This window comes from Mya arenaria, chromosome 11 (genome assembly GCF_026914265.1).
Source record: "Mya arenaria isolate MELC-2E11 chromosome 11, ASM2691426v1".
Taxonomy (NCBI): domain Eukaryota; kingdom Metazoa; phylum Mollusca; class Bivalvia; order Myida; family Myidae; genus Mya; species Mya arenaria.
The window spans coordinates 66,306,803-66,324,256 of record NC_069132.1 but is presented as its reverse complement, the minus strand read 5'-3'; the positions used below and the strand labels follow the sequence as shown (position 1 = coordinate 66,324,256).

The 17,454-nt window shown below is 33.8% G+C and overlaps 1 protein-coding gene across 1 annotated transcript; it reads left to right on the top strand.

Annotated features, from left to right (window-relative positions):
* The first annotated feature begins 14,463 nt into the window (after nucleotides 1-14,463).
* Nucleotides 14,464-17,042, top strand: LOC128208706 (chymotrypsin-like protease CTRL-1). The gene is made up of 4 exons (XM_052912254.1): nucleotides 14,464-14,533; nucleotides 15,566-15,637; nucleotides 16,489-16,634; nucleotides 16,863-17,042. Exons 1-4 carry the CDS (start codon nucleotides 14,464-14,466, stop codon nucleotides 17,040-17,042), a joined length of 468 nt encoding a protein of 155 aa, XP_052768214.1.
* Nucleotides 17,043-17,454: the final 412 nt, after the last annotated feature.

The following is a 17,454-nucleotide window of genomic DNA, read 5'->3' as shown; positions in this document are numbered from 1 at the left end:
AACAAAAAACTCCCCAAACAGCACAGTGCATACATACTATATATAAAAAATAGGAATGTTTATCAAGAATTGTTAGGTACCGCCTTGGAACGGTCAGTAAAATGTGAATATACTGGGGGTTTAAACCAGTTTATGTGCACAAACCTCACTTCCCATTTATCCTTAATAAAGATAAAACGCAAAAGGTAAATACTATCACAGTATGCATTAACTTGAGGAAACTTATCAATAAAACAAATAATAATAAACTTATAGGTAAACCCCAAGTCCTTTTATGATTAGAGATCCCAGCCAGAAAATCATATTATTTTTGTACAGATAGAAACATATTGGTGATAGTTAGGATTGTTTAGTGGGGAATTAAATTTAGGCCACGAAGCTATTAATTAAACACGAGGGGAGGTTAGTGTGTGCAGAAACACCTTATTAAATTATCACAAAATATACCACCTATAATAAGGTAAAGAGGAGGCTGACTATTATTACGGTACATTCCTGTTTAGCAAATTGTTAATAATTTAACTTTTACTTTTTCATTTTTTTTATTAAACAGACAGTCTCTTCATTGCACCATTCGCTAAGTTTATTTCAATAGCATATACTGAAAATTCAGTATGTTTTTTCAACGTGATATAATACGTTCAGCATTTTCATGAGTCAAGAACGCTCAATAATATTAGCATCTTTTTATGCTTTGCGATGATGTACAAGATATACCAGTGACACAATTTTGATAGTTTTTACTGGTTTGAAGTTAAGCCCGCGCTAACATAAAAAATCAGACGTCAGAATGCACCTACGTCCTTAACGGTCACATTAAATAAGCATTGCCTTCATGAAAAACTAGTTTGCTGTCCTTTTTATCCAAATTTGACATATAAAATAATAATTGTTGTAAGTCTCAGTATTGCAATATTTTTCACCCCAAGCTCACCGAAAGTGAATGTTTTGCTCGTGGCTACGTCTGAAGGTAACACAGTCCTCGACCATCCTGTTTAACTACAAGTCTCCAAGAAAGTGGTTTCAATGCAAGCCTTTTTATGTCGATACTGTGTTACCCAAACCGCTCCTACAGTTTCGCTTCCTTGTAAACGACCAAATGATAGGTGCCAATTTCATCATCACGTTCCCTACTTCAGCAGCTTCCGACGGTGGCTTCGCAATATGTAGGAGGTCGAAGGGAGGTTGTTGTTTGGCGGCCGCCAAGCTTTCAGAAGAATCTTTTCAAATCTTATCCTGTAGACATTGCCTTTGACTTTGGCCCGGCTAGAGCTGAACTATTTTGAGTTCGTTTATCCAAGCGAGCATCCCATAAAGCAATTGTAGTTGCATTCGGTGCTGCAAGATTCAAAACAGTTCACCATCGAAGTCGTTTGGCAATGATTGTATAAAGAGCGCATTCGAATATATGAGTGGTTGGTGCTTCCTGGACATTAGTACTTTATGCATTTAATTCAACGCAGTCGGTGTCCTCCTTGATAAGACGACTTTTTAGTGAACGCAGCTTTGTTAAACGTCATCATGTCGTCTGCAAACAGAATGTAGCCAGGTAGAAACGGCATCCTCGGCTACTCACTTGGTGGTCTCATGTCATGTCAGGGAGCTTGGACACGACCTGCAGTAATCTTCTTCGCTGTATGCATGTCGCATTCGTTTAGGTGGCCACTGAACAATGAACCAAATTTCCATCTGTTTTTTCTGATTTTATAACCAAACTTTAAATACCCCTGTATACACTTCCCCAGAGAATTTTCCTCGATGTTGAGGGCGTAGAGAGTATCTATCCATACTATTTGACACAGGCCAGAATCGGAGCGGCCTATATCCTCGTGTAAGAATTATAAGCTGGATAAATTGCCATTTGATTTTTTTGTGTTCTATGTCATTGGCGTTTACCACGTGCCATTAAACGGGGCTTATGTTCAAGCTTTTGGCTACAAAGCTTGTTTCTGTAGTTTTGCAGATACATATTGGGTGAAATATTGCCTTAAGGGAAGCACAACAACCTTCAGGGTCTGTATAACTTGCGGTATGCATTGAGTGTACTACTACTAATAGAAGGAGGGACAACCACGCTTACTTAACATTATACAAACATTGCAGTTAATAGCGCCTGAATGGATACCAATTAGAGAATATACGTTTTACAATGGAGATTTTTTATTCACTTTTACCAGCTACAATGATGTATGTTTTGAGCGCTTTGCAATAATTTATTTGCATTTTTGCAGGTCACTGATAATCAGCGTAATTGTGAAAACCAGTTGTGTTTCAAACAGTCTTCCTAAAGTGTGTAAGAGGACGTCGTAAAGTGTTTAAATATACGTCGTAAAAAGTACTTAAAGTCGTTTTTCGAAAAGTGTAATAAAAAAGTCGTGAGATGTTCAAGAACTGTTCATCGTTTGGCGTTCAGAAAGTAACCATTGTGTCTTCAAATGATTGTTGAAGAATTTATTTACATCCGTCGTAGAGTTAATATATAGAAATATTTCCATTGAGACTTTATAATATCGTCTTAGAGTGTGTCATAAAACTACGAGTACACCCATCCTACAATTGAAATGTGTTGCATAGATTACAGAATGTTGTAAAATGTTTCTTCGAGTATTATGAAAGTTCATTTTTCTAACTTACATAAGTGAAAACAATCAAATGTTTCAATTGTTTTAATATCACTTTGAATAAAGAAAACATTTAGCCTAAGCGCAAGTGACGTATCCAAGTCGGTGTCAGGGTAAACGTTTCTAAAATACTGACAGGTATATTATCTCTTTCGCCACAGAGTACATGTTTGTAAAAATTTCAGTTTTTTCGTATAGTCTTCAAAATGTGTTTTAAGAAATATTCGTAAAGGACGTCGTATCGTTTTCAAGAAGGGTGTCTTTTGTAGTTTAAATTGCTTTAGTAGTTGTTGAAAAAGTCGTCGTGCAGTGTTAAAAAGCAGTCACTGGTATTAAAAATAATTGTTGTACAGTTTGCAAAAATTGCGTAAATTTAAGATAAATTTAAAATAAAATTAAAATTATAGGGTGTTTTAAATGTCGTCTTAGAATGCACAGTTGAATTTTATTGCTTCAAGTATTATGAAAATGTATTTTTCTCACTTGTATTGGTGAATACAAACACATTTTACAATTGTTTGTATATCACTGTGAATAGCAAGAGTTTTTACGTAAGCACTAGTGACGTATCCAGGTCGGTGTCAAAATAAAATCTAGAACACTGACAGGTATATGTTCTCCTTCGTCACAAAGTACTTGTTTGGTACTTTATTGCTTTTATGTTTCATTTTTCATGTTTTTTTAAATAGTGATAGCACTTGTTTTAAGATTCAGTGTAGTATAAGTTCTACAGTTAATTACTATATAATAGGTATCTTTTACTGATGGTAAGAAATGGTTAACACTTATTGATATTGTTAGAATAATTCATTGCATGTGGATGAGGAAAGAATTATTAAAGCAATTGTTTGGGGATTTAAACTAATTCATATGCGAATAATCTCGCACTTCTCCAAATATTTATTATTAATAACAAACTAATGAAAATACATATATCTCATCTGTGATTTTTATGATGACTAGTTTACCATGTTTAATGCTTAATTAAACAGTATTCCCTCAATTCATATAAAAAAAGAAATCATCAGGCAATATGTTTGCTACATGACAAAGGTTTGCTGCCGGTCAATAGTTTTCTAGAGTTCAAATCGTTTCAGTTGGTTGTAATTGGAGTTTTTATAATATAATTTTGTTTATAATTATGAAAATATCGGATTTACGGCAGATAACAGAAATATATGCCTTAAGGATAGAACAGTAGACAAAATGTAATTATCTTATAGACTGTTACAAATTAAATATAATTAAACAGTTTGTTTTGCCGTTACACTGAAATAGACTAGCGCTATGTAATTTTACAATTTTTATACCAAAACTAACTACTGTTGATACCTCAATTATCTTAATCACTAGCCATTACATTTATTGACCAATTCGGAATTTTTAATATTCAGTTTTATTTTGGACAGAGAAGCAACCAACATAAAGCCTTAGTCGAGAAGTTCTGGTTCCTGTACTAAAGCCCTAATCGAGAAGTCCTGCTTCCTGCACTAAAGCCTTAGTCAAGAGGTTCTGCTTTCTGCACTAAAGCCTTAGTCGAGAAGTTCTGGTTCCTGTACTAAAGCCTTAGTCGAGAAGTTCTGGTTCCTGTACTAAAGCCTTAGTCGAGAAGTTCTGGTTTCTGTACTAAAGCCTTAGTAGAGAAGTTCTGGTTTCTGTACTAAAGCCTTAGTTGAGAAGTTCTGGTTTCTGCACTAAAGCCTTAGTCGAGAAGTTCTGCTTTCTGCACTAAAGCCTTAGTCGAGAAGTTCTGGTTCCTGTACTAAAGCCTTAGTCGAGAAGTTATGGTTCCTGTACTAAAGCCTTAGTCGAGAAGTTCTGGTTTCTGTACTAAAGCCTTAGTCGAGAAGTTTGGGTTCCTGTACTTATGTCACATTGTTGATTCCATGTTCTATAATACAATGAAATTCAAAAGTTGAATAGTTCATAAGACATCAATTCAATGCTACAACTTATCCATGAGAGTGTCGTTGTCTACGAGGATGAGTGTTGTTGAGGTATTCACGTTCACAACAAAAATAATGTTCTAAAAATAACCGAAAAATAAAAGGTTTAACAAAACACTATACAACAATATATAATACTAAATAGGTTACGAAAATATGTCAAACTAACTATGATTGTCTGCTAATGGGGCACTATTTATCGTAAATGTTAAAACGTCACTTGTTTCTCAACATGACTCATTTCCATTGACATAACACAATAAATGTTGGCATGTTATCTCAATCTCAGTCTCAACTCATTTAAACACATAACATTTAAAGTGATTCAACAATCATATATTTTTTACATCTTTTAAAGCGCATTATATCATACCTATGTTGACTAGAGGTTTAATCAAGATTCAAATGGGAAAATATTCTACCGCCAAAAATGTATTTGAGCACAATTTATCAACAATTACTCCAGTACATGCTCTGATCTAACATAGGTTTTGTTCGAAATATTGACAAAATCTTTTTATCAATAGATTCTAAGAGAAAGTATGTTTCCAAAAATATAAAAACATGCATGATTTTGAATCATACTTTGCTTTCATGTGGTAATAATATACAGATCTATAAAATACGCGACTATAGAGTTCAGTGTTTTGAATCTTATTTTGATGTAGCCAATCGGTTATCGTTGAATAAAAACATATACAATTAATTAATTCCACTAATAGGGGCAACCATATTATTGACTAAGTTTGGTAGTGAATATAACCCTTGAACAACTTTCAAAGAGGGCCATTTGTTACGCAACGGTTGGAGGAAGGGTGGGGGATGGTCAGTTCTTGACGTTAAAAAATGTCATTCTTTGAACAGAAAGAAAATGACTCATGTGGTCAATATATAACGGGGTCAAAATGGAATGTTACATCGGCGTTAATTTAAAACACACTAAAGTTTTAAAGTGAACTCTTATTCAAAATCAATATTCCACATGTATAACAAACATTTATTTTGACTGATAAACCCTTACTTCTTACTAAATAATAAACTCATACAAAATATTATTCACTGATTACAAGATTGTAACTGTTTATTTAATAGTAGAAAGCGCAAAAATGATCCATTTTTGGTGAATGCTAAAGGATTCACTATGGTCTTATATTTCTTTCAAATTAAACTCGCTATTCTTCATAGGAAACATTGTTTTCGATATGTATTTAGTCTTAAAGGCATATTAAAACAATATTATTAGTTGTGGTAAATCGCATTTGTGTTTAATACGAGTGTTTGCACTGATTGTAAATGATCACATTGAATTGTTTCTTTTATCTCATCATATTTAGGGTTGTTATAGTTCACACAAATGCACTCACACGAACGCACGTATACGCCAACATACTTGTAGATGCACGCACGCCAATACACACGAACACGCACACACAAACGCACACACACACACTATGATAAAATATATGTTCCAAATGGCTCAAATGATGATCTTAAAGTTAATGTTTTTAGTGCAGTAAAATGTTTAATTTTGTTAATCAATGCATTGTTTGTTTTAATCCATAACGAGTTATTTTGTTTTCCTGACTTTACCACGCAATCAAAGCTTCTCGTCCTTACAAGCAACTTCATGAGATAACTTTCGGCGATGCATTCAATGCCCATGATACAGAAGCCACTATAGCTACCTTATCCCGCATTCAATGTGCCTTCCGTGCGTACAATGGCTGTGCACACGTGCGTGCGTGCGTCTGTGTGTGTGTGTGTGTGTGCGTGCGTGCGTGCGTGCGTGTATGTGTGTGTGTGTGTGTGCGCGCGAGCGTGCGTGCGTGCGTGCGTGTGCGAGAGCGCGCGCGTGCGCATATATGCATGCGTGCTTGAGTGTGGGATGGTGTGTGGGGTGCGTTTTTACGCGTGCTTGCGTGTGTTTGTATGTAAGCTACAACAACCCTTAACAAAATGAGCTTAAAGTAACTATTTAAAGATTCACACTTACTCTCCCATCTCAACTCAACTCAATATCTTAATTTTCCCCATGGCTGGACATATTCATAATATATCCAAACATTGATAGACGTAGAACATAAATAATATTATATACAATAATAGTACAGTTTAAAAATAAGGCATATTGGTGTCAAAATATTTATATAAGTAGGATAAAGCTATATATAAGTATAAATAAAAAGCTTATATTCTACATGCAAATAAAATAAGTATATTTGACTTCAATGATAGTAAGGCCGTGTTTGATCTGACGCTTGGTTGCAGAAAACTGGTCGAAAACAAAGGTTCTTATGAGAAATTCCGAGTTGACTTGAAAACAATGAGCATAAAACATGGTATTTTTTCATTATGAGATTAGTGTAGACACAGTAAATACTTTAGCATTCACCAATAATTTAATGTTTTTGCGCATTCTGTTATTAAACACGCGGTTAAAATCTTGTAACCAGTAATAAATATTTTCCATAAATGCATAATTGAGTAAGAAGTTGAAGTTGCATGGATTTTGGATAAGCATGTCACTTTAACTATAGTTCATTTATAATCAGTGCTTTAATGATTTAATAATGTTAACTATTCGGAATTCAACAGAAGAAAACAATGTTGAATTATCAATTTAACTAAAACTAACAACAACTGTTATATGTTATTGATCAGTTGTTTATTCAAAACTAAGCTCTTATTAGCGTAAATAATAATTCGATTTACGTCATGCTAAACGTTTTATAACAATATGTAATGAACAAGAGCATGTATAGGGGTTAGATTATTTGATACTGCGCAAAAACGAACTCGGTGAGGTACCCTTTTTTGATATCAGGCGATTTGTTATAAAACATTGAATACATGTATTTAAAACAATCAAAAATTAAACGAGTTTTTTTCAAGAATTAAAGAAAGGCGCACTTTTTTCAGCAAGACACGACGCCATTTTCCCGCGAAAAATGACGTTAAAGACGAATTATAAATAAATAACGTAAAACAAAAGAACGAAAAATATATGTGCGTGAACGTTTTCACCAAACGCACTTGAGGTTTAAATTTCATAGCGGTAAACAAACAATTGGTGAAACTATCGGTAATTGAAGCTGGAACGCAAAAATATGAGGGACGTCTCAAAATTGACCTCAGTGGTATATTTGAAGGAGTCATAGTTTCAAAACTGTTCCGAATATTGAAAATGTAAAAACAGTCCCTAATTGGGCATATGCTCTTCTATTCGTATACCAATTTTCAGACAGAAACTCGAAAAAAATTCTTAGTCGCGTTCCACCTTAACGTAATTAAGTTCGATTAACGTCATGCTAAACGTTTTAATACAATACGTATTGAAAAATAAAGGTATAGGGGATAGATTATTTGATACTGCGCAAAACGAAGTCGGTAAAGTACCCTTTTATTGATATCAGGCAATTTGTAATAAAACATTAAATAAATGTATTTAAAAAAATAAAAAATTAAACGAGCAGTTTTTTCAAGAATTAAAGAAAGGCGCACATTTTTCAGCGAAACACGACGCCATTTTTCCAGCGAAAAATGACGTTATAGACGAATTTAAAATAAATAACGTAAAACAAGAGAAAGAAAAATATATGTGCGTGAACATTTTCACAAGACGCACTTGAGGTTAAAATTTCATAGCGGTCACGAATAATTGATGCAAATATCGGTTATTTAAGCTGGAACGCAAAATTTTGACAAAAGTCTCAAAACTGACGTCAGTGGCATATTTTGAAGACTCGTAGATTCGAAACTGTTCAGAATATTGAAAATATAAAAAGAGTCCCTAATTGGGCATATGCTCTTCTATTCGTATACCAATTTTTAGACATTAACTCGAAAATTCGTTCATAGTCGCGTTCCACCTTAAGTATATTTTGTGATATTTGGGCCAGAACCAAGTGTCAGTTTTTACCTTTTTCATTGTCTTTATTGTGTGAACTGCTTAACATAAAACTACTATGATATTGTATGTTGTGTCTCTATTCCTGTTCTGTTTTTAGGTTTTTTTGAACATGCAAGATTTCAAGCATAGAAACATTCCCTATCGTATCATCATTGCGGGACATTAGTCACAGTAGTGACTATATTGCAGCATAAATTATACATACTCGTACATTAGGAAAGGAAAATATAATTATTGACATGTTACTTTATTTGGCAATATAGACTACCTTTAACAAAAAGGCATACTATATATCATTTAAGTCCGAGTTATTATATAAAACTCTTTAAATAGGTGATATAGAATAATGCGACGGTATTGGACTGTATGTATTCTTTAATTAAATATGTTGTTTGACCCGTATTCTACTTATTATTATTATGGAAAAAGTGATGATAACATCTATTTGAAGTGCTTCAAGAACACATAAAATTCGCAACCAGAGGCCAATGTTGTCCTTAGGTCAAATCTAGAATATTGTTAAATTTGAAAGTTTGCTTATCTAAATAATTTCAAATTACAATTTTATTGGTTTACTAATTGATTTGGGCTTTTCTTTAATAAATACAGGCAAACTTCATTGTGAGATTTAACTGCAAGGTGGCACTCATGGAACTTTTCGCGGCTGTCCTGTATATTCTGTTTGGTGAGCTCTTTTTGCAAACTTTTCTAAAATTGAATGAAAAATACCGAACTAAGTGAATGTATGTCGTGTCTCGTTATTTTGGAGATCGATTTAATAATTATAATTTAATTTAATATCTGCATAGCTCAATAATTGACCATAACTGGTTGTATTATTTAAAATGTCTTTTCCAAAATATAGACGTGTTAAAAAATGTATGTACACTATCAAATTTTTTGAATTAATTAGATAAGACATTTTGGCCGGGTTGAAAACTAACTCTAAGAAAAGTTTGTTTTAGCTTATAACTTTTAATCAGTTTAATGCTTGGAAGGGCTATACATTCTAGTAAGCAAAGTGTGTTTAACACAGTTTTTTTAAATACCGGGTAATACTAAACATGTTTAAAATAAAGAAATACATTGTGTTTGAATCAAAATATTAACGGTTTTATAATTACAAATTATACGAATTTGTAAGACTTGTAAATCTTTTTATTGGCATGGTATCTCCCGTCAGATACCGGAAGTAGCCTTGTTTTTTTATTAAAGATCAATGGATTACACGCACTACCATCTGCGGGAATATGAGTTATTAAATTGTTGATATGAGATTATCGATACGAAATGAATGGCTCACATTTATAGCGGCTGGCTGCGCGGCTGCAGACAAACCGGTTTGGGGCGGTATTCAATCTGTGGCAGACACAGGATCGAATGACATCTCGCGTAACATCATTGGTGGGGAACCTGCTAATAGGGAGTTTCCGCACCACGTGGCAGTCTTCTTGAACTCTGAGTACAAAAGCGGTGGAATCATACTTGATGAGCGACACGTACTCCTTACTGCATACACTTTCTTCTCCATAAGAAACAATACAAGGTAAGCTACATATACCGAACTTTATTGAATAACTATTTACTATTAGCCCCTTAACACAGGCTTTGCCTCGTCCAATAATAAAAGGCCTCCTCAATAGCAATGCCAATATTTTTATCAGTTAGCGGCCCCGGGGCGAAAAGTGATATAGATATAAATCTCGCATTTTAAATATATGATTTGCTAACTAAACAGGGCCAAAATAGTGATAAAGATTCGCAGCTGGAAACGGCAGCCAATTTATTTAAAAAGAACACATAAAAATGGTACAATAAGCCTATGTTTTAAGAGCTGTTCTTTGTTATATGTTAATATTTTTTAATAAATTTTGTGTTTAAACGTTAAATCCTTTAAGAGCATGTTATTTAAAAATAACGTCAATAATTAAGTTATTTAACATTGGCTCTATTATTTGTCCTCGAAACAGTCGTATTGACCTCGGCCAAACAACAGGGCCAATCAAATCACTTATTTATTATTAACATATATTATATGCTGAACATTTTATCGCGGCCTCTCAATCTCTCTCGATATTGGGATAACATTGATAGCGAGGGGTTTTATCGAAGTGTCGTTGTTTCGATCCCAAATAGTACCACGTAGCAACTGTAAAGTTGTTGTTTTTTATTTAAAACATAGATTAAATGACTCACATGCCATGATAACACTCGATGCCACAGCGAATTGATTTCTATCTCTGAATTCGAGGAGGGATTTCATAATTTACTACTGTAACCCCGTAACTCATATACACCGATACACTGTATCTCTTTTGGGCTAGCTGTGACATTGAAACAATCAACCGTTTCAAACAAGGCACAAACATGTCCAAATAAGACGACAGTTAGAAGATTCGTTAAAAATGCGGCATGTTTAATACAATCAAGGGTTTTCTGTTTTTCTCGGTGAGATCATGGTCACATGTACTTGCTTCTTAAATTATGTAACAGGGTGCTTGTATTGACCATTCAGTCACATGCATGCTTGCATTCATACAGATCGCACGTTTATCAATTGATTGTAAATGGTGAGTTGTAGGTGTTTATCATAGTATTAGAGAGTGCTCGAGAGAGTTTCTTAATCTGTTTATAGAAATCATGACATGGCGAGTCGTCCGAATTTTTACATTAACATAACCATTTCCTCACTGTTATATTTTCTGGTATTATCATATTACTCTGTCACTTGACCCATTTAACTAGATGGACCTTCTTTTAATACGGAGTCAAAATTGTCTCAACACCGCTGGTACGTACCATTCATAGCTACGTGGCAACAAATCCCTTCTAATAAAGCGCCAAAACATCGTTAATATGTTTTTATTTGGAAAAATCTAAATTAATACTTCATTCTTTAACGATGTTTGTTATTTATCAATTTCACATTATTTCCGTTTAAAGTGTAATGGCTTTCCCATCGAAATCGCGTTCATTTGTTCGAAACTTCTGTCCTGTCAATGGGCGCAAGAATACTTATTGGCGGGGCATATTTATTACGGAAATTTTTTTTCCAATGAAATCGTAGTAAAATTATTGTCAACATGCAAACTAAAACTGCAGGAATGTAGTTCAAACAAAATAAGCAACGATAATTTGAACAGTTGAAAAAATATTAAATGACAATGACGACGACTTATTTAATCCAAATAGAATGTCAAGTTCCTAAAATGACAATGCACTTGCTGATTTGTCCAACACCGTATTCCAGCATGATTCATACACCAAGCGATTCTTAAAAATAACACTCAACAAGTAAATTTACTGGAAATTCTCTCCAATTTGAAAATTCTTGACTGACAAACGCTAGTATCGCGAGAAATAATGAGAACTTTGTAGGTGGCGATATTTTTGTGGTTTTCTTGTTTTTGTTATTTTTTCAAAACTCAAGTTGTTTTGTTCTAGTGGTAATACAGTAATAATACGTACTTATAATATACTTGTTCTTGAAAGTGTAGATAATAAACATAAAAATAAGGAACTATTTTATCTGCGCATTCATTGTTCGGTTACGGTAGTTATTCTAATTCCCGACCGTTGAGCACAACGAGAGAAACAAAAAAGAGAAATGCTCTCGAATAATCTATTTATTTCAGCCGAAATGTATATTTAAAAAATGTAAATATAAGTATTAAAACTTTACATAAGGCATTTTATATGAATATGGTATGCAATGGCGCATTTTAAAATGCTTGTTGAGTCCTTAAACAAATCATGCGCTTCTTTTGGCGAACTCTTTCTTTGTACTTATGGTTAACAATATTTACCCTTCTAAAAGTATCTGTTAGTCAAAGGTTCAAAGGTGTGAACACACAATTTGTAAAAGTTTCATGAAGATTGGATCTGATTTTTGAATCGATCTACAAGCTGAATCTTGACATTTGAGATACCGACATTGATGATGAACAAACAAGTTTTATCCCAACACTCCACTGTTTACAACTTGAACAGTTCCATATTCAATATCAAAATGTAATTTTAAGATCAGAATCAAAGTGCGTTGACTGGAAAGTTAATTAAATATGATGAATGCAGCATTTCTACGGATAAGGATTTGAGAGTTTTCAAATATGGACCTTTGCGAATTGAACATGTTTACAAATATGTTAAGCTAAGGCGCCTTAACCGGAATATATGTGTTTCAGTAAAATTGTTCAACTCGAAATGTAAACTTGAATGATATTTTAAGCAACATCCGATCCTCTTACTGTTTCAGTTCAGATTTATCCGTCGTGGCCGGTATGTCGCGCATTGGAAAAGATGAATGGGGGTCACAAGTGCGGGGCGTGGTTGATTTCATCGCGGTAATATATTACTATCTTTATAGGGCAATACTGCCATTTTACTTTCCATCCGGTTAATACGTCACAATTCGACGATTTTTTTTAAATAGTAGAATGTTAAAAAGGTATTGTTGAAATAGAATTTGGTATTGTCCTAACTATAAACGATTACAATATATATATTTTGATTAATCATAAATATGCGAAACTAACTGTTGATCCCTTTAATGAATAATTAAACACGATTTGTATCAAGACACAAGGGCTTGACAAGAACGATTAGTTTGAATTTATATCATGTGTTATTTTTGTCTATAAAAATGTTTATGTCTGTAAAATATTTTAAGTCGAATGTTAAGACTTTATTTTAAAGATCTACATAACTAATAATAAATCATAAGACATGATAATAGAAGATAAGCAATTCTTCTTACTTTCTACTTCATTTTTTAAACCGTTTTTCAAATGATGATAAATTAAATGGGTTTTACGGATCTTCAAACTTTTCGTTCATCTGATATTCTCTAAATGTATCGGACTCACTGATTATGTATTAAGTTCGATGACGTGTCACTTCATGTTACTTTGGTTCAGCGATTAGTTTATTATCATTTGTTTTGTTATTACGTTTCCTCAAGCTGTTGATACTTTGACACGATATACTTTTTACGTTTTAACTTGATTGTAAATTTTAATGGTGCAATGACATCAGCGACGCGCCGACGGTGGCATCACATAGGGAAACGAGAGACCTTAATTTCAAGACCATTATCGACCTCCTAGCATTTTTGGAAGTGTTAGGATGATAGCGAAATAGTAGATCTACATTTACTGACCGTTCCAAGGCGGTACCCTACAATCCTTGATAAACACCCTTAGTTTTTATATCGTATGTATGTCCTGTGTTGTTCGTGAAGTTTTGTTCTGATGTTTCATGTTTCTAGCCTGTGATTGTTTGTTGTTCGTGTTCTTTGTCTTTATGTGCGTTTTTTCTGTGCAATAAGTTAGGGCTTATGATAAATATTTTGGATACTGAGCTTGTTCCTGCAGTTTTCCGTATAAATATTCAAATTTGTTGTTTGCTGATAACTAAAAACAAGAATGTCATATACTAAGAAAGCTTACTATTTCGTAGTTATTCCATTTAAGGCTGCAGTCTCACGGATTTACCAGTTTTACAACTTTTATATATTACCAAGGAAAGAGCATTTTGTGTTAATATCTCCAAACCAATGATAAAAGATTAATGTTTTACGGCTTAAACCGTTACTAACTGTTAAAAAAGGCACAAAATATATATTTGTAAACTTACATATCAAAATCTGCGGTCTAATTTTTGTCAGCAGTTTTATATTTTTACTGGTTTACATGTTTTTTCGCAAAAATTGGCTCGTTCTCGTTTTTAGACAAAAATATAAAAAGTTGTCAAAACTTTCAATCTGTGAGAGTGCAGTTTCAATGACATATTTTGACTTTATAATAAGTCAATTCAATGGATATGTTACACTATTACGATACTATTTAACATTGGGTTTTCTCCTATTTTATTATAATATTGGTCACTTGCCATCCACAAGACATATATTTTACAAGTAAAATACACCTGAATAATGCCTTTTTTAAAGCACCCGAAGTGGGATATTCAGATTTATTCCTCACCCAATATGGCCGTTTTGCGAGTGGATAAGGACTTCGCCTTCAACCGATACGTTCAGCCTGCGACGCTTGTAAGAAGTAAGTTTGAGCATGAAAATTCGTTTTATCGCCTACCAAATATTGTTTTTGTTGTTTGTTTTTTGAGGGCGAGGGGTTAGAATTATTATTTCATCGGGGAGAGTGATGGTGGTGAGACTTCGTTTTGACCTTGAATCATGTGCCTTTAAACGGGAGCATTTTATAAATTGAAATTTCTAGGATTTTCCATGTAGTTGTACTTCAGAAGTTGCTCCTCTTCGATTTAAATATAGACAGCATATAGTCTCTGCTTGAAGTATAAAAAGACATTCCTATGTTTTATACACATGTCTTGCAAGACTTCATTGAAAAAATACATCCAGTCATCCTAACAACCATTGCAAATATACGTCAACAAACAATTTGATAGATGTAGAGCCTAGGTTTTAGCAAATGGATTTAATCTGGATATGTTCGTGTTGATGACTTCTGTAATAAGGAAAACATTCATACTTTATACATTCACTGACAGACACTCAATGGACATGACTTTTAAGACATGATAAAAAACATGTAAAATAACTTATCTTCCCACACAAAATGAAGCTTTTAATTTACTTTGAACGTTTTAAAGGTTTTCATGGTACGTATATGTAAAATAATGACATATTTCTTAGTACTAATGTGTTTTGCATTCTGATGTTACTAGAATTAAAATAAATCCACGTTTCATGCACTGTTATACATAGAGTTTGTAAATATATTTTAGAAGTATACCAAAAACGAATTGTCATTTGAACGAAAAGTGTTCTACGGTTAGCCCAGTGATTAGCGAACACGCTTTCCACTAAGGCGACCCGAGTTTCAATCCCGGCCTGGGCGAATGTGAGTTTGGTCTGTGGTCACCAAGCCGAACAAGTGGGTTCCCTCCGTGTTCTCCGGTTTCTCCCACACTACAAGACCACACTATGGTGTAACATCGTGCTGACGAGAATGATTAATATAATGTTGTAATAACGTTTATCACAATCGTTGTAAAATAAATAAGTTTATACTAAACTTACAAAAAGTATAACATGTTGTTTGCTTCAGCACGTGATGAAGAAAGGCGCTTGCGAAAAATTGGCGACTGTGCCATGGTTGGCTTTGGTTGTACGAACTATGGTAAGAGTCAGTTGCAGCAGACTGAATAGAACTTATTAACATTTTGGCCTTGATCAAAGTTAGCCAAAGTGTTAATTGATTGGTCAATAATTATCGAAACATTACTCTTGACAGATGAAATTATTCAAATATACAAGATTGTCTAATTTAGTATTATGCAATCGGCAGCTATTGTTTAACTTTAAACATAATTATATCATTGTAAGATATTTCCAAACGATTGTGTCAATGGTGTAGAGTTATTGACCATCTAACAATTGACTGTATTAATAGCTGGAAATATTTAACAAATACACGAAGAAATATAGAATATATTGTTGACCATGGCTTCCGTTTGATAATTGTCCCAATTAGCAAAAATGCATGAAAGTAAGATCTACCATAAGCCGTTTTCAACAACATCTTATGACATATTGTATAATATATTTTTTTATTATCTTAACCGATCTTGTGAGATTCCACTTGTTGCTTTCCACCGATGTTAACTTCTGTTAAAAGCGTAAAAACCGGTTCCCGATAGCACTCGTTACTGCACAAGAGGTGTGTACTACCGTGATCATTTCGTCAATTATGGGGAAGACGTTACTTATGTTGTTAGAACTTGTGTCCGACCCATTTGCTCTATATCATTTTTGTAAATACCGATCATGTTGAAAGAAAAAAAAGCAATGAAATATGTTTAAATCAAACCAAATCATTCCGCTTGAAAAAAACTGTACAAAAACAATACGGCTAAACGGATCAAGAAAGAACAAAATTTAATGTAGTAAGTATCATTGTTGTATTGTTAAGTTCAAAAATGTGTTCCTAGTATGCATTCTATTTCATGATTTGACAAAAACATGTTGTAGAAGAAAAGACGTTTCCGAAAAGACTTCAGAAGATCGAGGGACTTACCCTTCCAAACTACCAAACATGCAACGTCTTAGCAGCAAGAGTTGGAGGCATGTCGACGAGTCAGATGTGCTCCTACAATCCTCCGAAGAGCATGTGCCTGGTGAGCATCATTCAAACCCCTACTTACTGTCTATCATTATTGTATTAGCATTATCACCTGGGCAAATAATATTTTGATTTATCACATAATGATGCGTCTACAATATATATATAACACTCAGTTATATTCAAAAAAGTGTACACTTGGTGTAATACTTATACTGAATGAACTGAATAGTTTAGTCGGCTGTTCTAAAATATATGTTTGCCAACTTTTAATCGTTTCCAGTTAGACGAGGGTGGAGGATTGGTGTGCCGGAATCCAAACACGGGCGGTCAAGTAGTTATTGGTGTGGCCTCATATTTTAGGACTCCAACTCAGAAATTGGGGTTGACGTATTATTCACGCGTGTATCGGTTCCGGAAGTGGATTAGTAGGGTGGTAGACAGGCTAGAAGAAGAGCAGTAGGAATGTGTAGGGTGGAAGGTACTAGTAGACTTCAAGCGAGGATAGACTGTTTACGACTGATCAATCCTTCGACGCACAACCAACACTAATTTCATTATCTAGTGTAAATCTGATATTGAAATAGAAATAAAAAGCAAAATCTCATATTTGTCTACAATTTTCGTTTAATATATGGAACACACTGAGTATAGTATAAAAATAACAATGGTACAAATACATCTTATATTAAGTGGAGTGTAACCTCCAAAGTTCACGGTATAGGAATTTGCTTACGATATGCCCTCAGCAAATCTTCATAAGGCATTATCAAATGTGACTAACCACGTCCAGTCCTATCACAAATCAGCTATTATTGCTGTTTAATTTGCGTGTTGAGCAGCGTATTTTATAAAGGCTGATATATGATATTAGT